This window comes from Sciurus vulgaris, assembly GCF_902686455.1.
Source record: "Sciurus vulgaris genome assembly, chromosome: 8".
Lineage (NCBI taxonomy): Eukaryota > Metazoa > Chordata > Mammalia > Rodentia > Sciuridae > Sciurus > Sciurus vulgaris.
This window is the reverse complement of record NC_136468.1, coordinates 89,533,308-89,553,649: the sequence shown is the minus strand read 5'-3', so window position 1 is coordinate 89,553,649 and position 20,342 is coordinate 89,533,308. Positions and strand designations below refer to the sequence as shown.

Genomic DNA, 20,342 nt, shown 5'->3' with positions numbered 1-20,342 from the left:
CACTGTTGTGTCTTCAGGAAACAATGCTTCTCTTATTTCTGTCATTTCGAACATGACCGCATTATTAGTGCCACAGACACAGCACTAACTCATGGTGTTATTCACAAGCACTTCTGTGACTTGCAGTCTCTGATATGTCCCCTAAGGAGCCCACCTGCTGGTGACACTTGCATAATCTCCTCCAGAGTACAGGTTAGACCTAGTAACTTGCCTCCAATGAACAGAAAAGGGACGTCACTTCCTTCTGAGACTGGATTACAAAAAAAGACTAAGACTTCCATCTCTCACTTTCTCTTTCTTAGAGCCTTTGCTTACTCTTGGGGAAGCCAGCTGCCCTGTTGTAAGCCCCCCTATGAAGAGCACCCAGTAGTAGGGAGCCGATGTTACACCAATATCCAGCAGAGCCTGAAGTCTGCAACAGCCATGTGAGTCAGGAGGTAGATCTTCCCCCAGATGAGGTTTGGAATGACTCACAGTTCCTGGCAGACATCTGCATTACAGCTTTGTGTGAGACCCTGATAAGAGAACCCAGCAGAGCCACACCCAGATTCATGACCTACAAAAACTAATTTGTTACACAGCAGTAGCTAACTAATACAATCACCTAAAACCCAAACTATATACTTGACATTTTCTTTTCTTTTTTGTTAGAATGAGAATGAAAGGAGATTTAGCTCCCTAAATTTTAAGGTAATAACTTAGGAAGTATATGAATGGAGGATATTCAGAATTAGAAATAATTACTCAGAATTTATTCCCAAAGAGGATAATAGCAAAATTCAGTACATCAATCATAATAGCTGTTCATAATTTATATAGCATTTTAAAACCCAAATAGAATTTTCAAATTCATGGCCACTTATTCTTCTCAAAACAACTATAGAAGGAGATAGTATTATAATCTCTATCTTACGGGTGAAGGAATTTTGTGAATTCCATAAGAGCAAGGACCTTCTCTCTGCTTTCCCAGTGCCCTCCTCCATAAGGAGTTCTGTAAACACTCAATACATATTTGTTGAGTGAATGCCTCCCCAAAAAATATTATCTAAAAAGAGGGGCCTTATTTATGAAACTCCCCAACTTATACATATTTACACATCAATCAACCAACCAGCAACCTCTCTACATACAAGTGTAATATGTTTTCACAGAACAAGTGTGTTTGTAAAACAACACAGGCATTCTGAAATCCCACCATTCCCTAATTGAATCCTGTTTTTCTTACAGTTCTACTCTGCCAAAGACAGAAGCCTAGAGCTCTTCTGTGAGCTAACAACCCTTTCTTGGTAAATCAAATCTCTTCCCTAAGCCATTGTTTCCTATAATCTCCGAGGAAAGGCTGGAGGAAACAGACCTTTTATAGAAAAACAGAGGAGGCCACAGGCAGCTCAGACCCACACCATGCCCACCCTTCCCTGCCATGCCTGGTCTCATAGGCCCTGGTAAAATGGCAAGCAATAAGTGATAGGTCTCCTCAAAGGGCACTATACAATAGTCTGGGGTGTGGGGAAGAGCTGTCCATAGGATGCAATAAGATTACCAACAAGGAAAATTACTGCCCAGAAGGTGGGGGGATTTTGATTAGGAAGTTCACATAAGCCTTCGATTCTTTTTCTTTTCAAAGTTTCAAAGTTTCAAATTTTCAGTTTCAATGCTGTGAAGAAAAAATGTTTTTCTTAGTGATCTATGAAAGAGGACCTCATTTAGATTAGAATCAGGGAGATGCAGGGGTTGTCTAGGCAGAGATGGTCACAGTAGAAGCAAAAGCATGTGCAAGGGCCCTGTGACTGAGAAGGGGTTGGGTTTCCAAGGACCGAACATTCCAGTGTTTGGGGCCCACTGAGTAAGGGGTTGTGTGTTGTTAGAGGAGGCTGGGCTGTCCGATACCCAAGGCTGTGGTCCCAATTCTAGCAGTATCTGCACCTCAGACCCCTTCCATATTCAGTATCTCACTGTCCACTCAACATTTCCTTACATATTCCCCAAACTGAATTCCTGGTACCCCCCCCAACAAACCTTTTCCACTGCCATCTTCAACTAATGGTAGCTCCATCCTTCCAGTGTCTCAGGATACAAACTTTAATACGACCTCCACACTAATCCATCAGCAAGCCCTGTCTGTTTTACCTTCAAAATAAGCCCTGTTCTCACCATCTCCCCCGCACTTACCCAGTCCCCCCACCACCACCACCCTCACTCAGTACGGTCTTCTTTTCAACCACAACAAGGGAGGGCTTTATAGATGATAGACTCTCTGCTCAAAACTATACACTGGCTTCCTATATTGCTGAGACTAATACCCAAAGTTCATGGCATGGTCTACAAGACCCTACCTACTATGTTCACATCCATTTCCTTGGAGTTCTTCAAACACACCATCAAACATACCAGGGCCTTTGTACCAGTAGCTCCCTTGCCTAGAACACTCTATCCAGATATCCCTAGGAAGTGGCCCACACTTCAGCCTCTCTCTATGTACTCCTATGTCACCATATCAGCAAGGCCCTCCTGCACTACTGCCCAGGAAGATGAAACAGCACACCTTATCCATGCAACTTGCTTGACCTCTTTCTAGCACTTACTATCTGATGCATTTTCTGGTCAACTATTTGCTTAGAGATTTTGTCTATTTGGTTCATTATCATCTCCTTAGAACCGGGAAGAGGCCTAGCTAAAGAGAGCCAGGGTCCACTTTAACATGTGCTTTGATGGGTTGTCACATCATCCCCAGAAATTCTCTTGTAATGAAATTATAACCCCAGAAAAGATATGTATTGAGTATTGAATATCTAAGATGGAACTTCTGGAGAAGCACCAGGAGGAGAGGGAAGCCTGACTAGGAGGGGAGGAAGGAAAGAGGTTTACAGTAGACAGGTCTGTCTCTGGGGGAAGAAGACAGGTCCCTGAGTCCCAGCAACGGGCACTAATAGGCACGTCTAGAATGTGTCCAGAAGAGAAGAAGCAGGGACACAGGAAGAAGAGGAGCATGAGGGTGCCCAAGACAAACTTGGTCTCTGTCACAATTTTGCCCAAGCTATACCTTAAAGGAAGAATTTTTCAACCAGATATAGGGAAGGAGATGAGTACTTTCCTTGCCAAAAGACTGGCCATGTATTTTTTTATAATCATGAAAAAAAATACACAGCACATTTAAATGTCAAACAATAGGGAATAGTTAAGAAATTATGGTATAGCAACTCAATGGAATATCATGTATAATCACAGTTTTGAAAACTAGGCAGCAACATGAAAAAATGTCTGTGGTAGAATTTTAAGTGAAGAAAGCAGAATTTTTAAATGTGTCAATGCTATGATTAAAACTATTCAGAAATTAGGTTCACCTCTGGCCAAGGCATGCAAGGAAATGTAAAAATGGAAAGTCAGTGATTCCTTAGAGTTGTGAGAATCTCTGCAATTTACCCACCCCCACTTTTGTATTTCTAACATATTATGACCATATCTCTTTAAATACAAAGTTTTTAAAATAAAGTGATGCTGAGGGAAGGTGACCTTATCAATAAACCTGTAAAACCTCCTGCTGCCATTGCTATCCAGGAACACTCAGCAGCCATCAAATGTCACATACTGGTGATAGGAAATTCATAGCAACAATATGCAAGAGTCCCTTTCATCCTATCACTCAGCATGAATCAACCACCTACTCTCTGCTGGGTCACCACTGAGAACGTGCAAGGTTCTCTGAAGGAAATCGAAATTGGAACATTCAGTTCTTGCAGTTATGGGACTTCCCATTCAGGAGAAAGAATATGTGGTGAACACAGGAATAAGCACAATTAGAAGATACGGTCTTAAAAAAGTCATAAGGAAAATGTTAACAAAGCCCTAAGGAATGAATTAATTTTATATTCTGGTTTTGGTTTTGGAGATCAGGAGGTCATGACTGAGACGGACCTTGGAGAAGGGTGTTTCTCCAGGCAGAAGGTGAGTGTGTTCGTGTGAGTGTGTGTGTGAGAGAGAGAGAGAGAGAGCATGCTCACTTGTACGCAGGTGTGCATGTGGTTCCAGTGTGCTGGAGGTGGCCACGAAGTGTTCCCTTAACTGCTGAGCCTCACTCATACAAGAGCTTAATTCTAGTTCCTTGGTGGGTTGGTCTGTCATGAAAATTGAGATGGCATATTGAACAAGAAAGTTGACCTAATAAAGGCTCAATAAATAATTCTCAGTTCATAGAAGGAACTGGTTAGAAAAAGAGCAGAAGGACAAAACATTGAGCACAGGACATTGCTCAAGGGGAGTCTTGGCAGTGACAAGTTCAAGATGCTGAGAAAAAAGACAATGTCAGTGATGGTTATGAACTTCAAGTTGGGAGCCCAAGGAACAGTGGTGGCCCCCACTGAAATGGGCGTGTCAGGAGGAGAACTAGCATGAGGACTGATACTTGAGCCATTTGAGAATTAAAGAAGAGCAGGAGTCCATCTAGGGTCCATTTGGATGCTAAGACTCTCGCCCAGGAAAGAGGTGTAGGCTGGTCACATATGATACATGCTATAAAATTTTTCGTAGTTGACTTCCTATTACTGAGGTCTGTAATGCTCCCAGCAACCCCTCTCCATGGCTCATCATGATACATTCATCCCAAATAAGCATAAATGTGGTTGGATCAAAATATCCTATTGGCATATATTCCAACTGAATTCAACATGCTATATTTTCCTGTGATGTGTTATCTTTTTAAAATAGCTTCATGAGAAAAAATTCACATACCACACATTCACCTGTTTAAAACATATAATCCAATAGCCTTGCACTCTTCATGGGTATGGACAGCCATCACTGTGATCAATTTTAGAAGACGTTTAGAACATGTTCAATTCAAAATGAAATCACACACCCTTCAGTTGTCGCCCCTGAGCTCCCAACCCCACCCCCAGCTCTAGGCAGCCACAGATCTATCTTCTGTCTCCACAGATTTGCCTATTCTGCACCCTTCATGTAAATGGAATCATACAATATGTGGTCCGTGGTACCTGAATTCTTTTTTGTTAACAGAAAGGGATCACGATTCATTCATATGGTAGTATATGTCATTCTTAATTTATTTTTATCAATACAATTCCAATATGTAGATAAGCTGTATTTTGTTTATCCACTCATGAGTTGATGGACTTTGGGTTGCTTTGACTTTTCGGTTATTACAGTTAATCTTGTCGTGAACAGTCATGTTTTTGCATGGGCATATGTGTTCATTTCTCTTGGGGTATAACTAGGAGTGGAATCATAGGGTTATAAGGTTTATTGTTAACTTCTTGCCAACCTGTCCTCCAAAGTGCCCATACCATTGCCAGTCCCACCAATAATGTATGAAATTCCAATTACTCCACATCCTCATCAATACTTGTTATTGTCTTTTTCATTTAGTCATCCTAGCAGGCATGATGGAGTATCTCACTGTGGTTTTAATTTGTATTATCCTGGTACCTAGTGATGCTGAACATCTTTTCATGTGCTTATTGTCTGTGTGTATATCTTTTAAAAATTCCCTTATTAGATCCATTGTCTTTTTTTTTTTTTTTTTTTTTTTTTTTTTTTTATGGTGCTAGGGATCAAACTCAGGGCCTCTCACATGCTAGGCAAGCACTCTACCATTGAGTTATTTCTATAGCCCCTGCCCAATATTTAATTGGGTCACTTGTCATTTTATTATAATGTGTTTTTTAAGTGCAGAATTTTTTCTTCTTTGTTTTTATTGTGAAATGGAGAAATAGCACATAGGCACAAATTGTCCATCAACAACCAGAAAATCTTTTTTTTTTTCCTTCCTACATTGAAACATCTATACCCAATCTGGTATGTGTATGTGTGTGTGTGTGTTTATGAGAACTGGTGGTTTTTGTCCTTGTCAGGAACCGTTAGCATATCAAAACAATAATTGTTAAGCCTGCCAGGGTGACAAATTATAGTTGGCTTTAATTCTTTCTTCTCAAGGTAAAGAGTTGGTGTTGCCCTTTTGGCATTTTGCTTTTTCATAAACCCTTGAGATAAATTCAAGGCCAAACCAAGGACACATTAGCAAATTCATTTATCAGTGCAACCTGTTTATATCTATTTTTTAGACATTCTTATTTTGCTGGCTTTTTTTTTTCTTTTTTTAGTTGTAGATGGACACAATACCTATATTTTATTTATTTACTTTTATGTGGTGCTGAGGATTGAACCCAGCACTTTACACGTAACTAGGCAAGTGCTCTACCACTGAGTCACAACTACAGCCCGCTGGCTTTGTCCTTAACCTGCAATATGTGGACTCCCATCTCTGAAGAGCTGTTCCAAATAGTTCTGTGGTCCACTGGAGTATTATTTTCCCTCATGCTAAAAATGTCTGATTATGATCTACACCATTCCGAATCTGCCAGTTTCTACAGTGTCCACGCCCTGAGTGCAGTTTTCTTTAGTGGCACATGTGCTGTTACAGGTTGAACTGTGTCCCCTAAAAAAAGAAATATGTTATAGTTCTAACTTCCAGTACCTCCAAATGTGACTTTATTTCGAGATAAGGTACTGACCAACCTATCAGGTTAAATGAGGTCGTTAGGGCAGGCTTTAATCCTGTTGTCCTCATAAAAAGGAGAACTTTTATTGTTATATTATGGGCACATACTAATATGTAACAACAAATCCTGCCATTATATACAACTATAATGTACCAATTTTAAAAAGTGTGGGGGTGGGACTTCAGAGACAGCTACAAAGAGGGAAGACCACATGAAGACAGAGAAGGTGGCCATTCACATACCAAGTAGAGAGGCCTAGAACAGCTTCTCCCTCCCAGCCTTCAGACGGAACCAATCCTGCTTAGATTTCTGACTTTTGCTTTCCAGAATTGTGAAAGAATAAAATTTCTATTGACCAATTAGTGCTATTTTGTTAGAGCAAACCCAGGACACTAATAAGCCCCACCAAACCCTGGACCCCTGTGAGTGCCACCTTGGAAGGAGGGGTGCCTCTCTGCCTATAGGGGTTACTCTCTGAACCCGGCTCTCCAAACTGTATTGCCATGAGACCCAATGGATACATTACAATATTTAATTAGGGTTGCTCTTGAGTTTATTTTCCAGTTATTTTTTCTTTCAAGGACTATAACATAAGCCCTGGCCCAGTGACCCTCCCCTCCTACACCACCTGAAAGATGGCCCAAGCTTCATGAATGAGGCAGACTCATCCTGACTCCATCTTCCCCCAGAATGAGCAGCTTCTTTTCTCTTCCCTCCTCTTCTAGCTGATCAATCCCTCAGTCATATTGATTCTCCTTTTTATGTGGCTTTTGAATCTGGCACCATCTACCCCAAGAATCCTTCTGCTCTTACCTAAACCACGACACCCCCTATACTGGGTGATCTGCCTCCAGAACTCCCCCCCCCCGAAACACTAAATTACAGTGATTTATTTGGCATCTCTCCCTACAGTAAGTTCTTTGAGATAAAGGACTATATCTCATTGTGATCACCAGACCCTAGGACCTGGCACAAAACAGATGCTCAGTAAGTGTCTAATGAAGAAAGGGAGGTGTTTCAGCAGAGCCTCCCCACCCCCAAGACCACCACACAGAGAAACTTCAGCTCAAGCAAAGCTCTGATATTTTAGTAGGAAGAGCGCTTCTAGTTTTATTGGTGATTATTGCTACTTCTTGGTAACAAAAAGCACCCTTGATGCTATAAGTTCATCCCCTTACAGGTCACATCTCCTGTGACCTCACTTCCTTCCACTAGGCCCCACCTCCTAAATGTTCCACCACCTCCGAACAACACCATCAGTTGGAGACCAAGACTTCAACAAATGGCCTTTGAGGGATATTTAAGATCTAAATCATAACAACTATATTATTTAAGGAGTAATCACAAGGGGGAAAAAAACCTACATGTTTAGTAGAGATGCCATTTTTTTTTCATATATTTTTAATCCACCGAAGGTTGGTTGAATCTGTACTTGGGGAACCCACAGGCAGGACCAACTAACTGCATGCAAAATGTGTTCACAAATGCATGTAGGCTGAACTATTCATGTTCAACCACGGCAGTTTCAGGTTTGTGTGTTTAATACTATAGCATTACAAAGAACTTCAGAGTTCAAGAAGTTTCCATTGTGAAATCCATGGTTTCTGAATCCAAGAACCCTCTCACGAACATGTGCCAGTTTCATGTTTCTGAAACTGGCTCAGTCTTTTTTCATGTTGCTTCTAGAAACTCTGCTTATAACAGCCAGGGAGGTCACTGACTTCGGAGACAGTCCATTTGCATTGATGTATAGGTATACTTGTTTCAAAATTCACCTCTTTCTGGAGCCAAAATGGTAAACACAGCTAATTCCATTCCCCCATGCAAAACACCCCCTTTCCTCCAATTTTCACTATTTCTCCCTGTAGTCAGAAAATAGTATTCTTCTTGTCCACAGAGTGTTCTTTGATGCTAGGTACGAGACTGAGCCTTCTCCCGTCCAAGTCAAATATCTCCCATTTCCTCCATCATTCCACCTAAGATCTGCTTCCAGAACTTTCAACTCCCAGACTGTCCCCTGTAAACAACTTCTCACTGGTCAGTGTCACTGTGAAGTGCGGGCTTATGTTCCATGACATAACCTACAAAGCTGCTGTACCTGACTGTTTTCATTGATCATAGCTGAATGTAACCCTGTGGTAAGAAAGGTAATCAAGTAAATCCAAGGAGAAAGGGAAAAGTAAGGCCAAATAGCTGTTTTCAAGGTAAATGATTCGGCTTTTTATGCATAGGGTCCACCCAGATCTGAGCCAGTCTCCAGAAGAGAGCCCATGTGCCTCACTCTTGGCTTCCTTGGACTTTTCTATAGGCCAGAATCACAGTGCACATGTGCACACGCACATGCACACACACGCGCACACGCACACACACACACACACACACAGATCACTTCTCTGCATTAGTCCAAAATGCAAAGGACCTCTTTAGACTTTGACCTTTCCATTAGAACACAAACACCACTACACCTAACATGGAATAAGTGCTCTGTGTGATCTACTTCCCCATCTGGGGAATGGGTACAAGCAAACCTTATTGTCCTTTTTAATAATTGGGATAAAATATACATCACATAAAATTTACCATCTTAAAATTGTTAAGTGTACAGTTCACTAGTGGCAAATATATTCACATTAGTGCAGAACCAATCTTGAGAATCCTCTATTTTTTTTAAAAAAAAGCATTAAATAACCAAAACTGTTTTTTTAAGAAACAGACTTCCTCAATAGAGCTCCTAAAATGTGTGCTTAATATTAAATATAAACCATCCACATTAATCACTATTCAGTCTTCCTTTTAAATAGCATTAGTGCTTTAAAAATATATTTTTTTCCCAGAAAGAATAAAAAATGGGCCTTGGGTTAAAGGGTTAACCTGTCTTAAGAATGTCCCTTCCATAGGACATGCCAAGTAATGATGTGTAATTTTTTTTCTCCCTGATTTTTGTAAATGCTTCTGAAGCAAATGAAAACAATAATACTAATCGTACTTCTCTGCTACTGCGGCCTCCATCCAGTCAGCAGAGTCCACTGTTTTGTTTTGGTTTTTTAATGTTTTGAATGGTTTGGAGATTAGCATGGGTATTTAGCAAAAAGTACAATTTCAAATTACACGCTGCTTCATGGTGCCAAAACACTGTGCTCCATCATCCTTCATGACGTCCACAGGGCACAACACTAAGAATGGTGGTTGTTAGTCATCTGGCTTCACAAAACTGGAAGATGAAATTGTAAACAGTGTGTGCTTGGACAGGCCTCATTAGGGAAAAAAAGTGTCTTAAATACGGTTTTCATTTTTAAAATCTAGTAATATCTTTAATCAACAATATGTACCTAAATCAATGTTACAAATGGGTGTTTATCCTAAATGGGTAACAGTTTATTCAAAGCATCCTAAAACAGATGACAAGTTATTTACAAGCATATACCCTGTAATGTGCTGGCCCTTATTGGCCAGGGGTTTATTCATGTACATATTTATGTACATATAAGCATAATGACAAATATGTGAAGATATTCATATTCCTTTAAATTTAACATAAGGTTTAGAAAAGGATACAAAATAATTATTCCCTGGTGCTGATCATAAACTGTACTATTGATCAAAACTTATATCCCACCCATTGAAAACAGGGGCACAGAGTTTGCTGACCAAATCCAACACACCATCATTACTAGAAGAAAACGAAAACCAAATCTCAAAAGCAGATGGCAACAGACCAAGTGGGAAGACAGTCCATTGGCTTAGCAGGAGCTAAAGTGTTTTATGAAAGATCATTCAGGAGCTGGGCTATAGTTTATCTTGCCTCAGTGAATGAATAGCAAAAACCCTTTACCTTCAATCCCCAAAACAGATGAGCAACTTAACATCATTAATCTCCATGTCTCTCCACAGAGTCTTCTAACAGTCAATCACAATGTAGCCTGAGAGAAAGTTTCCCTAGATACCACAAAAAACACAGGTTTGCAACAGATGTCTCCATGCAACTTTTAGAACAGATCTTAAGTTAAGAGGTTAATATACCCTGTGTATTTGTTAATCAATCCAGGTACATGTAGCCTGAAGGTGGGGAACAAGAACCATTAGCCAGGAAACATTTAGGTGCAAAGAGTGTGTGGGAAAGGAACAGAAAGAGTGCTATTTATAATGACAGAGATAAGTGAAATAGTTGGAAAATCCCTACCTGGAGTCCACCCAGAGTAGTGCTTGTATTTCGGTTACATGGCCCTAATAAACGTAAACATTTTTCTCACACTGACCACATATCTAATTAGTGAGCCAGATGCCAACTCTCATCATTCCCTCAGTTTCTCCATCTATAAAATGGGAATAAGAGCTATGTGTTAATTAATGGAGGGTAAATTTCTTCCAATGAATGATAGTACAGGAAACACAAATATTATCACTGCAGAGTGTAAAAAAATATATAATGTTGTGTCTAAAACTGGTTTTAAGTCATATTTTAAAAGCACATGGTCAACTAGACACGTATTTGGAAATAGATGACTCTGCAGGGGATAAGGAGAGAGGGTCAGGGTGAAATGACTCATGAATTCGGGAATGCAGAGGTTCTCAGCAGCATGAAGTCACAAGGGACCGACAACGGGCTGTCTCCTCCCCTTCTCAAGCAACGCTGCTTGTTGACTTTGCACAAATATGTGTGAAGAGTTGGGAAACTTTTTATTCTTTACATCCTTTAGTGAATACACAGAATGTGTATGTACACTGGTGTGCACTGAGAAACATCAGCTCTTCTAATACTTTCAAAGGCAACAAGTGGCATGAGTCCCTTCAGTCTAGAGGGTTGTAACTGACATCTTGACAGGAGCAAGTTTGGTCTAGGCGATGGCATAAAGCTTATTAAAATCTCAGACGGGGGAAAAAAAAAAAAAAGCCCTCTGGGGAATCCAGCTGTCTTGAATGAAGTAAAGATCTTCCCTCCGAAAACAGTTAAATCAAGTAGTACCTGGCCAAATAACTGAAATGTGGGGATCTTGACCTCTTCCAAAACAGAGACTTTCTATGAAGCTGCATGTAAATCAAATTTTAAATACAGATTTCTAGGGAAGCAGACCATTTAAAACGCCCATATTTGCAACTTATATGAAACAGAGCTCATGTCTGGCACAAAGAATTATCTTCCAAATTATTCATTCTGTAATTTTTTTTTTATTAATTGTATTTGCTTCAACATGCTTTGAAGGGTGTGGATGCCTATAACAACTGCTTGCTGCCCTTGAACTCCGAATGAACGCTTTACTGCAATCCCTTTCCTTAAATAGAATCATAGAATATTAGAGAAGATTCCTTAGAGATCAGTTAGAACTGTGGCTCTCAACCTTTGCTATGCATTAGAAACTCTAGAGGAGCTTTTAAAAAATACAGAGGCCAAGGCCCCAACCCTAACCAATTAAATCAGAATCTCATGCAGGACGGGTGTCAGTATTTTTAATAAACTCCACAGGTGGTTCCCTTGGGTTGCCAGGAATAAGAACCATGATACAGACTTGCATTGTCCAATGCTGTAGTCTCTGGCCACATGTAGCTATTGAGCACTTGAAATGTAGCTACACTAAATCGAGATTCGCTGTGGTAGTAAAATGCCCACTGGATTTCAAAAGTTTAGTACCCCAGCCACAAAAGAATGCAAAGTATCTCATTAACGTTTTTATGTTAATTATATATGAAAATGACAATATTTTGGATATATTAGGTTAAACAAAATACGTTATCAAAAAGAACATCACTTGCTTCTTTTTACTTTTTTAATACAGCTACTTCATCTAACATTACATATGTGGCTCCCACCATCAGACACTTCCAGTCAGGACCTTTCATCACAAATAAGGAAACTGAGACAGAGGAGCTTAATTGGTTCAAGGCAGCACTTAGGGCTTCCCTCTTCCATTGAGGCTTTGCCTATTGCCATAAAGCACATTGCTGCAGGGTCACCTATGCCAACCAAAGTTACAATGCCATCAATTGGACTTCAAACTTGGTCTCTGTTGTCTCATTAATTATGAGACAATTGATAAGATGCAATATTATAAGAGATTGCCCTGATGGGAAAATAGCACCTCTCTGTTGTGCACACGTTTGTGATTAGGTATTGTAAGGCTACCCCTGAAAGCAGAGCAGTTGGAACAGATGTTAAAAAACAAATGTAGACACATGAGCGTAAAGGAAATGTAGAAAATGGATGAAAAGAACATTCAGCATGTTGTAGTTGGGAAAATGACCCCAGAGGCCCTCAGCACTCTGAGAGTCATCTTCGACTCATCATCATTCCCTGCTCAGAATTTAGAAGCTTGAGTCTACAATATTGTTTTTCCTCCCAAGAGTCAATGTTTTTCTGGACAATGTTGTCTTTGCAGTGAGGCAAATCAGCCTCTTCACCTAGGTCCCCTGGTGAAAATGGACTTTCTCCTCACTGCCTCTGCCCTCCGGGGCATGGATTAGTATCTGGTTATTAAAAACCAAACACTTAAAGAGAAAAAAATCTTGTTTTGATAAAGCGCAATGGTCCTACCAAATCTGGCAAAGGGAGATTAAATGTATTTCTTCTACACTCAGTTAATTCAAACAAAAACTAAAATTTTTGTTGTTGTTGCTTATGCTTTTCTCACTGACGAAGCCAGCAGAGCATAAAACTGGCTTAAATGTGTTATATTCGAGAAATCATGCCTGTAAAATAGGGACCCCTCAGTGTAATAAAAGAATAAAAGAGTCCTGAATTCTGATATTAAACGTTCATGCAAAAGCTGGAAAAGAAACCTGTGGGTGAGGCCAAACAACACAACCAGTAGAAGCATTCAAGATTTCTACTGAGACATTCTTGCTACCCATCCTAAATACAGCATCATAAATAAAACATCATCCTAAACATCATCCTAAATAAAATATTTGTGCTCTGGAGTCCTCTGGGTTGCATGCATGATTTTTCTTAGTTATGAGAAGTCAAGTTTGGCTAGTCAGACCTCAAAGAGCACACTTCCAGATGCAACTCACTTCTCACGGAGTGATGTTCACCTCCACGCACTTTTAAAACTGACCTGGAAAGAGAATATATGCAGACAGGTCCTGGGCAAAAGTTCATCTGCTAGAGTGAACAGAGTACTTGTTGCTCTATTCGACAAAAAGAAAGATGATTTATATGAACTTGAAATAATTTTCAGCTCCCTTCCTGAAAAACAATAAAACGCAGAGAGTAAAAAAAGTGACTGCTTCATTCCAAGATGGTCTTTTAGACCATTTTTAGGTTTTCCCAGTGTTGACTCTCAAATGAAATCCGGATGGTGAGATTTCATAAGGTGTGTCTAATAATAGTAATGAAGAAGAATTTAAAATAAAATCAATGAGGCAGGCCAATATTTAAAAAATTAACACTGCCATTATATATAAGAATTAATGGAATAAAAACTACAGTTCATATGGTCATTCAAAAGATCTGATAAAAATTTTGTCTTTGAAATGTTAGTGGCAAAAGGCTTGAAAAGAGCAAAGCATCTAAACTCGTGGTGGATTATGCTTTATTTCCTGTCAAGGGCTTTTATGACAGCCCAGTTTGTGGGAAAAGGACCCTGCCTGGAGAAAAGGACCAGGCTTCCAGGCCTCATTTGGCATGCTCTAGTTCTGAACCTTGGAGGACTTAGGAGATACCCCCAGGTCTTGGGGTACTCTCTGTTCAACGAAGAGGTCTGCTAGGAGGATCACCCCTAAATCCAATATCTGCATGCAGCCACAAGCTTTCTGTCTCACCATCAGACTCTCCAAGCCCATAGGAACTCTTCGCTCCCTCCAAGACCAGCTCAAATCAAATACCAACATGATAGTTGTGCACCTTTACTAATTTTAGGGTAGAGATTAGAAATAGAAACCTTAATGAAATAGAAAAAAAAAGTAACTAAAATATGTATCTCATTTGTTCTGTTTCTGTGGTGCTGGAAATTGAACCCAGGGACCCACGCATGCTAGGTAAGTGCTCTGCCACTGAGCTACATCTCGAGCCCTAAAAAAAATCTAGGTGTTCAAGTAATATTTTATACCTTCACAAATTTACCCTAAACTTTATGTTTTACTTTGAAAGTGCCAGAGTCTTCAATAAGGGCTTCAAAACTTTTAAACATGTTTCTGGAAGTATTATCATAACTTGGTAATTTCTAAAAGTCTTTCTTTTTCTCTGAATTTTTTCATGACTCGCAAAGATGGAATACAAATAGATACTCAAAAAACAGTAATTGCCATTTTTTTTCCTAATTATAAATTGTAATAACTCTTTAGTGAAAACATGAAACATGAGGTCATTTTTAAAGTGCAAGAGTTTCTACTTAAAGCATTACCACAACACAGATAGATTATTTAGTTTACAAACAGCAACATAAAGAGGTTTTTTTGTTGCCTTTAAGTATGCCTAGCATATATGAAAGTGCTTCTTTCTCACACTTAAATATTTGAAGCCGCTGCCCCTGAGTCTATTACCTTATCTCAATTGTATAATTTTCTTAAAGAGAATTCAGAGAAATAGTCCTAGTTTTAAATTTTTAAGCACTAATTTATAAAAGCATTGGTTGATTCCCATAATGCAGCTGATAGTCAAATTGGACAAGATAATGAATTGACTGAGATCACTGTTCCACCTTCATCCAAGAAAGCTGCCTCTAAAAAAAGATCTTAAATTGCTGTAGAAATCCAATTTGTACGAAGCAAAAGCAGCATATAGATGGGAAACACCAGCCATGATCACATTAAATCTGTGACTAACAGCAATGCTTTGAAGTGAAGAAGAAAAAAAGGGAAGATGACAAAAATACTAAGTCCACTCAAATCCTAATTTTAATCTACAGATACAACCAGAAGAAAACCAACTACCGCCGATACAAAGTGCACATTCAAGGATCCATGTTATTATCATCACACTCCCACAAAACAATTTTCAGTTGACAAGGAAAACCCCAAATGCTAAGGAAATACTATAGGATGATGACACTTCACTACTAAAAAGTAAATTATAGTAGGAAATCAGAAGACTGAGAACCTGACATCAGTACAAATAGCCATCGAAACTCCATGATTGATTGGTTTTGAACATACAGGTGTGGGAAACTGGCACATAATTTATAACAAAAATATTCTACTTACTATAATTGAAAAGCTATTCAGGAAAAGTCTCCCTGACAGACTACTGCAACATCACAGAGATAGAGAAATAAAGGCATGGTTTCTACTTTTGTGGGAACATTCTACACTGTCTGCTCAGGTATAAACTATATACTGTTACAACTGACTTTGACTTGACAGGCAATTTATGGATATCAGTAATTTGCCTTAAAAGTCAGTTGGCTTGGATGTTATAAACTGATCAAACATGTTTACTCTGAGTGAAGTTGAAAAAGAAAGATCAACATGAATCAGTAAGGACTCAAAAAATATCAAATCTATATAAAATGCTATGAGCAAAGAAAAATGAGGGAAAAAATTGGGGGAAACATGATGAGTTCTTTTTAAAATTTAAAACCAAAGTAATAACTGACAACCAACAGCATCCTTCTTCAGGGAAGTATACCTCTAGGTTTGGAGGTGGGAAATGGGGTTTTATTGTTTTGTTTCTCATTTTTAGCTTTCTTTTTAAAAAGAACTCCTTATTAAAACTCAAGTAATTGTTGAAGTGATTCATAAAAGCTTGTGGAAAAGGGAATTCTTACCTGACACATTACTTAACATGCTTCATTGCATATTTTTATCAGAACTCATGATTTTCTTACATACACACACACACACACACACACACACACACACACCTTTCACACAAAATGCTATAAGTCCCAGGAAACTAATCAAAGTAACATTAAAACTCCCCACTAAGAAATTCATTTCTAAATTCCATCACTGAAAACACAAGACTGACCCCACATAACCAAGTGCCAAGTTCTTTCTCTGCGTTAATAAGCAGTAATAAACATCTTCTTACCATTATCTGGAGAATAAAATCAGCAACGTGTTGCTTCCTGCAGTCACCAAATCAGTTTTTTTTTTTCTTCCTTTCTAGTAACTTCTTTTCACCAGCAAGATTAGTAAGAAAATAAATCTCTGAGTATTTGCCTCAATATTTCAGACCAGAAGACTGTGAAACTAGCTCTTACTAAAAAGGGGGGGGGGGGGGAGTCTCGTATTTTACACTCACTTCTGCAACCCAGAGGTACCTCCTGGACTCCCGTACCTCTCCCTCCCTCGTTCTCTAAGTTTCTTTTAGTAATGAGACTAATTTTTCCAGTAGCCTTGAACTCCCTAGATTTAACTGACATGGAAAATGTGACTAAAAACTTGTAGAACTGTCTAGTCTTCAACCCTGCACAGAATCAACTCTGTGGTGTTAGGGAACACCTCACAAGCAGCTACATGCTCAGTTCACACCCCTGCACTCTGCAGCACACACCACCAAATAACAGTGCGCCATCTAGTCCACAAGCTGCAAGCCCCATCCCAGAAGGGGGGACACCTTCAAACCCTGGGAGCTAAGAACTTGTCAGTGTTCAGCTGCTCTAAAGGTCCAATTGTTTATTTAAATAAAAAAAAATATCGCTACTGAGATAATCCACATCTAGTGGATATGGGAAAATTTAGGTTATAATGGCACTACAAACTTTTACATCTAACTTTGATTTACAAGATAAAAGCCAGTTTTAAATTAAAAGGGCTTTCTGTTAATAGAGCTTATTATTCTGAAGACGGGAATGATTTTCTTCGAAAGTTGTCCCTGGGTGCATGCCTATTATCTTTGCTTTTCCCCTTCCACTAATGAGCATTTATCTAAAGAGCCTGTTAATCCTCTGATGTGTGCTTCTGGTCAGAGGTAACAGTTTGAATAAAACCACTAATCACTGATCACTAAATCACTGATCATTAATCACACTCTCCAGTGCCCGTGACCTGGGCCATTTTTTCCTTTGGGTTTATGCTCACAAACAAGAAGTTTAACATTTAGATGCCCATGTATTGTGGGAGGGTATACTATTTCATCTCTAGATGTGAATAAATAAAAAATACTGCCACAAACTTGGGGAGGGGATGTCAATTAGATCCCAGACAGGAGTTGCACAAATGCCTAGCCTACAGCACAGCTTTCACTTTGAAGAAAGTAGATCTGATGATAACAAAACATGTGTTCTTCAAGAAATTCCCACCTATTCAGAATATAAATTTTCCTTTATTTAGCTTTCATGAACTCCAAATCAGAGAGCACCCTAGTCCCCTGTCCCCCTGTATCCAAAAGCCTGTTAGTAAAATTTTTATTGGATTTCTGCTGCACAGTTTTCACACTACCCAAAAAGTTCTTTTTACTTTTAGCCCTTGAACAAGTCACACACAGGGTTTTTATTTCAACTGCCTGATAGGGAGCTTCTGACTCAATTAAATGACTTGGGTACGTAGCTTCCTCTTTAAGCATAGAAACTTAAGGTTAAGAACAAGAAAGCAACACGTGCAGCCGTTCACTGTATGGCACTTTGAGTTCAATCACTCACATTCCCTCACTTTGGAAATAAAACATTTCATCTCGATCCTTTTTTGCTAAACCTGATTTAGTCCGCTCCTGGCTCCTTAGTCTTCCCTCTTGGGTTAAACGGTTCTAGGCAGGCGCTGTGTAAAGTTAAATACTTTGTTTGCTGTCGGTGTGTTACTTTCCTAAGCCACGGCAGGGACGCAGGGACGCTGTATTATCATAATGCTTGTAAACGTTTCTTGAGATGCCTTTTCTATCAGGACTGAGCATTTTCGCCCTGGTGAAGGGGGCTTGCTGGTGACTTTCTTAAATAATAGAAAAGGGCAGATTGTGCGCTGATCAGGTACTGAGGTCCCCTCAGACACCAGAAGCTCTTACCCACACTCCAGGGACAGCGTTCGCCCCAGGGAAAGCTGTAAAAGGCGGAGGCGGGTCTCCAGTGATAACGATGTGGGCGGGGGAGGGGTGGAAAAGGAGGGATGGGGAAGAGAGGTTAATAAAGATGCCCAGGGAATGGGCGATTGCATGAGTATATTGGGGGGTGGGAGTGAAAAGCAGAGTTGCTTTGTCAGCATTCTAAGCCCCTGAATCCTTGAGTATCTGAAGCTGTTAATCAAACACTTACTGGCCTGCAGAATGACGTAATGGACCTGTTTCCAGCCTTTATTCCTTGACACATGTCAGAAAGAGGGAAAAATAAAAAAATCAAACACACTGCAGACTCTGACCACGAAACATACAAGCAGCACACTCCAATTCTCGGCCTTGAGTAAGCATCAAGTGGGGACGGCACTCGTTCAGGGTAAGTTGGGGGCTTTATCTATCACACACCCCCTAGAAATAAATCTAAGGCACAAAAGAAGCGGCAGACAGCCCCCGGGAGAAAACATCTCTTCAGTTCCTTCGTGTCTTGCCCCTCTGAGAACTTCGTAAAAAGTTTAAGTGGTTGGGTTGAGAGTCTGCCGCAGAGGAAGGTTTCCAACGCCGGTGCTGAGAACTGTCTGGGCGCCACAGCGGCTCCAGTCGAGCTGTCATTTGGGGCAGCGGCGGTGAAGAGGTAATGATGCCAGCGAGAAAGAGGCGGATGGAGGAGAGCACGCGAGCTGACAGACAGCCTCGCCACTCTCGAGCCCGGAGCGCCTGGAGCGAAAGTCAAGTGCCCAGCGAGGACGACCTCACCTCCCCGGGTGCGCGCGCGCCCACCAGCTGCAGCGGGCAGCCCTGCGGGAGAGGTGGCAACAGCCGGCTTGGTACCGGTAGAAAGCGAGCCTCCAGCACGCTTGCCCGCCCGCCCCCTTGGTGACCCGGCGTCCTTGCCGCGCCTGCTGGAAGTTTGCAAACTTTCTCCGGGGGTTCCGCCGCATCACTGGGAAGCAGGCTACGCGGGGCGAGGCTCCAGGCTGGTCGTCTCCGCTGCTGCCGCTGCGGCCGCCGCTTGACCACACTTCTGGAGGGTTCCGCACCTTGCCAGGTCTCTGGAGGCAAACACACACCCCCGATTCATAACTGTTCCCCGTGTCAGGGAAACTCACGCGCGCTCCCACACACGCACGCACGCTGCGGCGAACACGGTACTGGCTCCAGTTAGCATCCCTCTAGTCGCACGGCGCAGCGGCCACCGAGACGCGCTCCCGGACGGACACGGCGTGGGGTCCTTGGGATGGCCACAGGACACAGCAGAATTCCACAGTCCATCAGCAATTGGGGCCGGACTTCCCTCTGGTCCGCCAAAATGTTTACAAACACAGATCACCCTCCAAAAATATGCATCGCATCTTCCCTACTCCTTTGCCCTGTGACCTGCCCATTGGACCAAGTAACCTCGCGGCTGCTGCCGAGAACCAACCCCTGCAAACAAGTACACTCCCGAGATGGCTCCCGCGGCAAGTGCAACAAAAGTGCCTAAATGCAAAACCCCAGAAGTGGCCGAGCCGTATTTTTAGGAACTTACCAAACAAGTGTGGAGAAGGCAAGAGCGGAGCCCGGGTGAAGGGACCACGTTGGACTGAGCAAAGATTACAATACATTCTATTTAGAGTGCATTACATCACCCCCCCGGTGACGTCACGTGGGATTCCTGAACTTCTAAATCATTGCGGTCCGCGGGGGAGGGAGGGAGAGAGGGCGGGGCCCGGCACGCTAAGGGGGCGGGCCCTCCCCGGGCCCGCCCAGGGCCCCGCCCCTCGAGCGGACCCTGGTGCACCCGCCCGCGAGCCGCGGCGGCCGCGGCGGCGGCGACCGCGCAAGCAACAGCTTGCAGAGCCCAGCGCCGTGTGACACGGCTCCCTGACATTAGTGGTGTGAGTCAGCTTGGAAACAATCCTGATGGTTTCAGA

At 41.3% G+C, this 20,342-nt stretch overlaps 1 protein-coding gene across 6 annotated transcripts in view; it reads right to left on the bottom strand.

Annotated features, from left to right (window-relative positions):
• CREB5 (cAMP responsive element binding protein 5) overlaps window positions 1-20,086 on the bottom strand; it is a 392,310-nt gene extending 372,224 nt beyond the window's left edge. The window contains exons 1-2 of one of the 6 annotated variants that reach the window (XM_079152559.1): window positions 19,958-20,086; window positions 13,562-19,725 (exon numbers count right to left, since the gene is read on the bottom strand). In XM_079152559.1, coding sequence (XP_079008685.1) covers window positions 13,562-13,738 — 177 coding nt within the window. In that variant the 5' untranslated portion in view covers window positions 13,739-19,725; window positions 19,958-20,086. The other 5 variants (XM_079152560.1, XM_079152564.1, XM_079152561.1 and 2 more) reach the window with 5 other exon arrangements.
• Window positions 20,087-20,342: the final 256 nt, after the last annotated feature.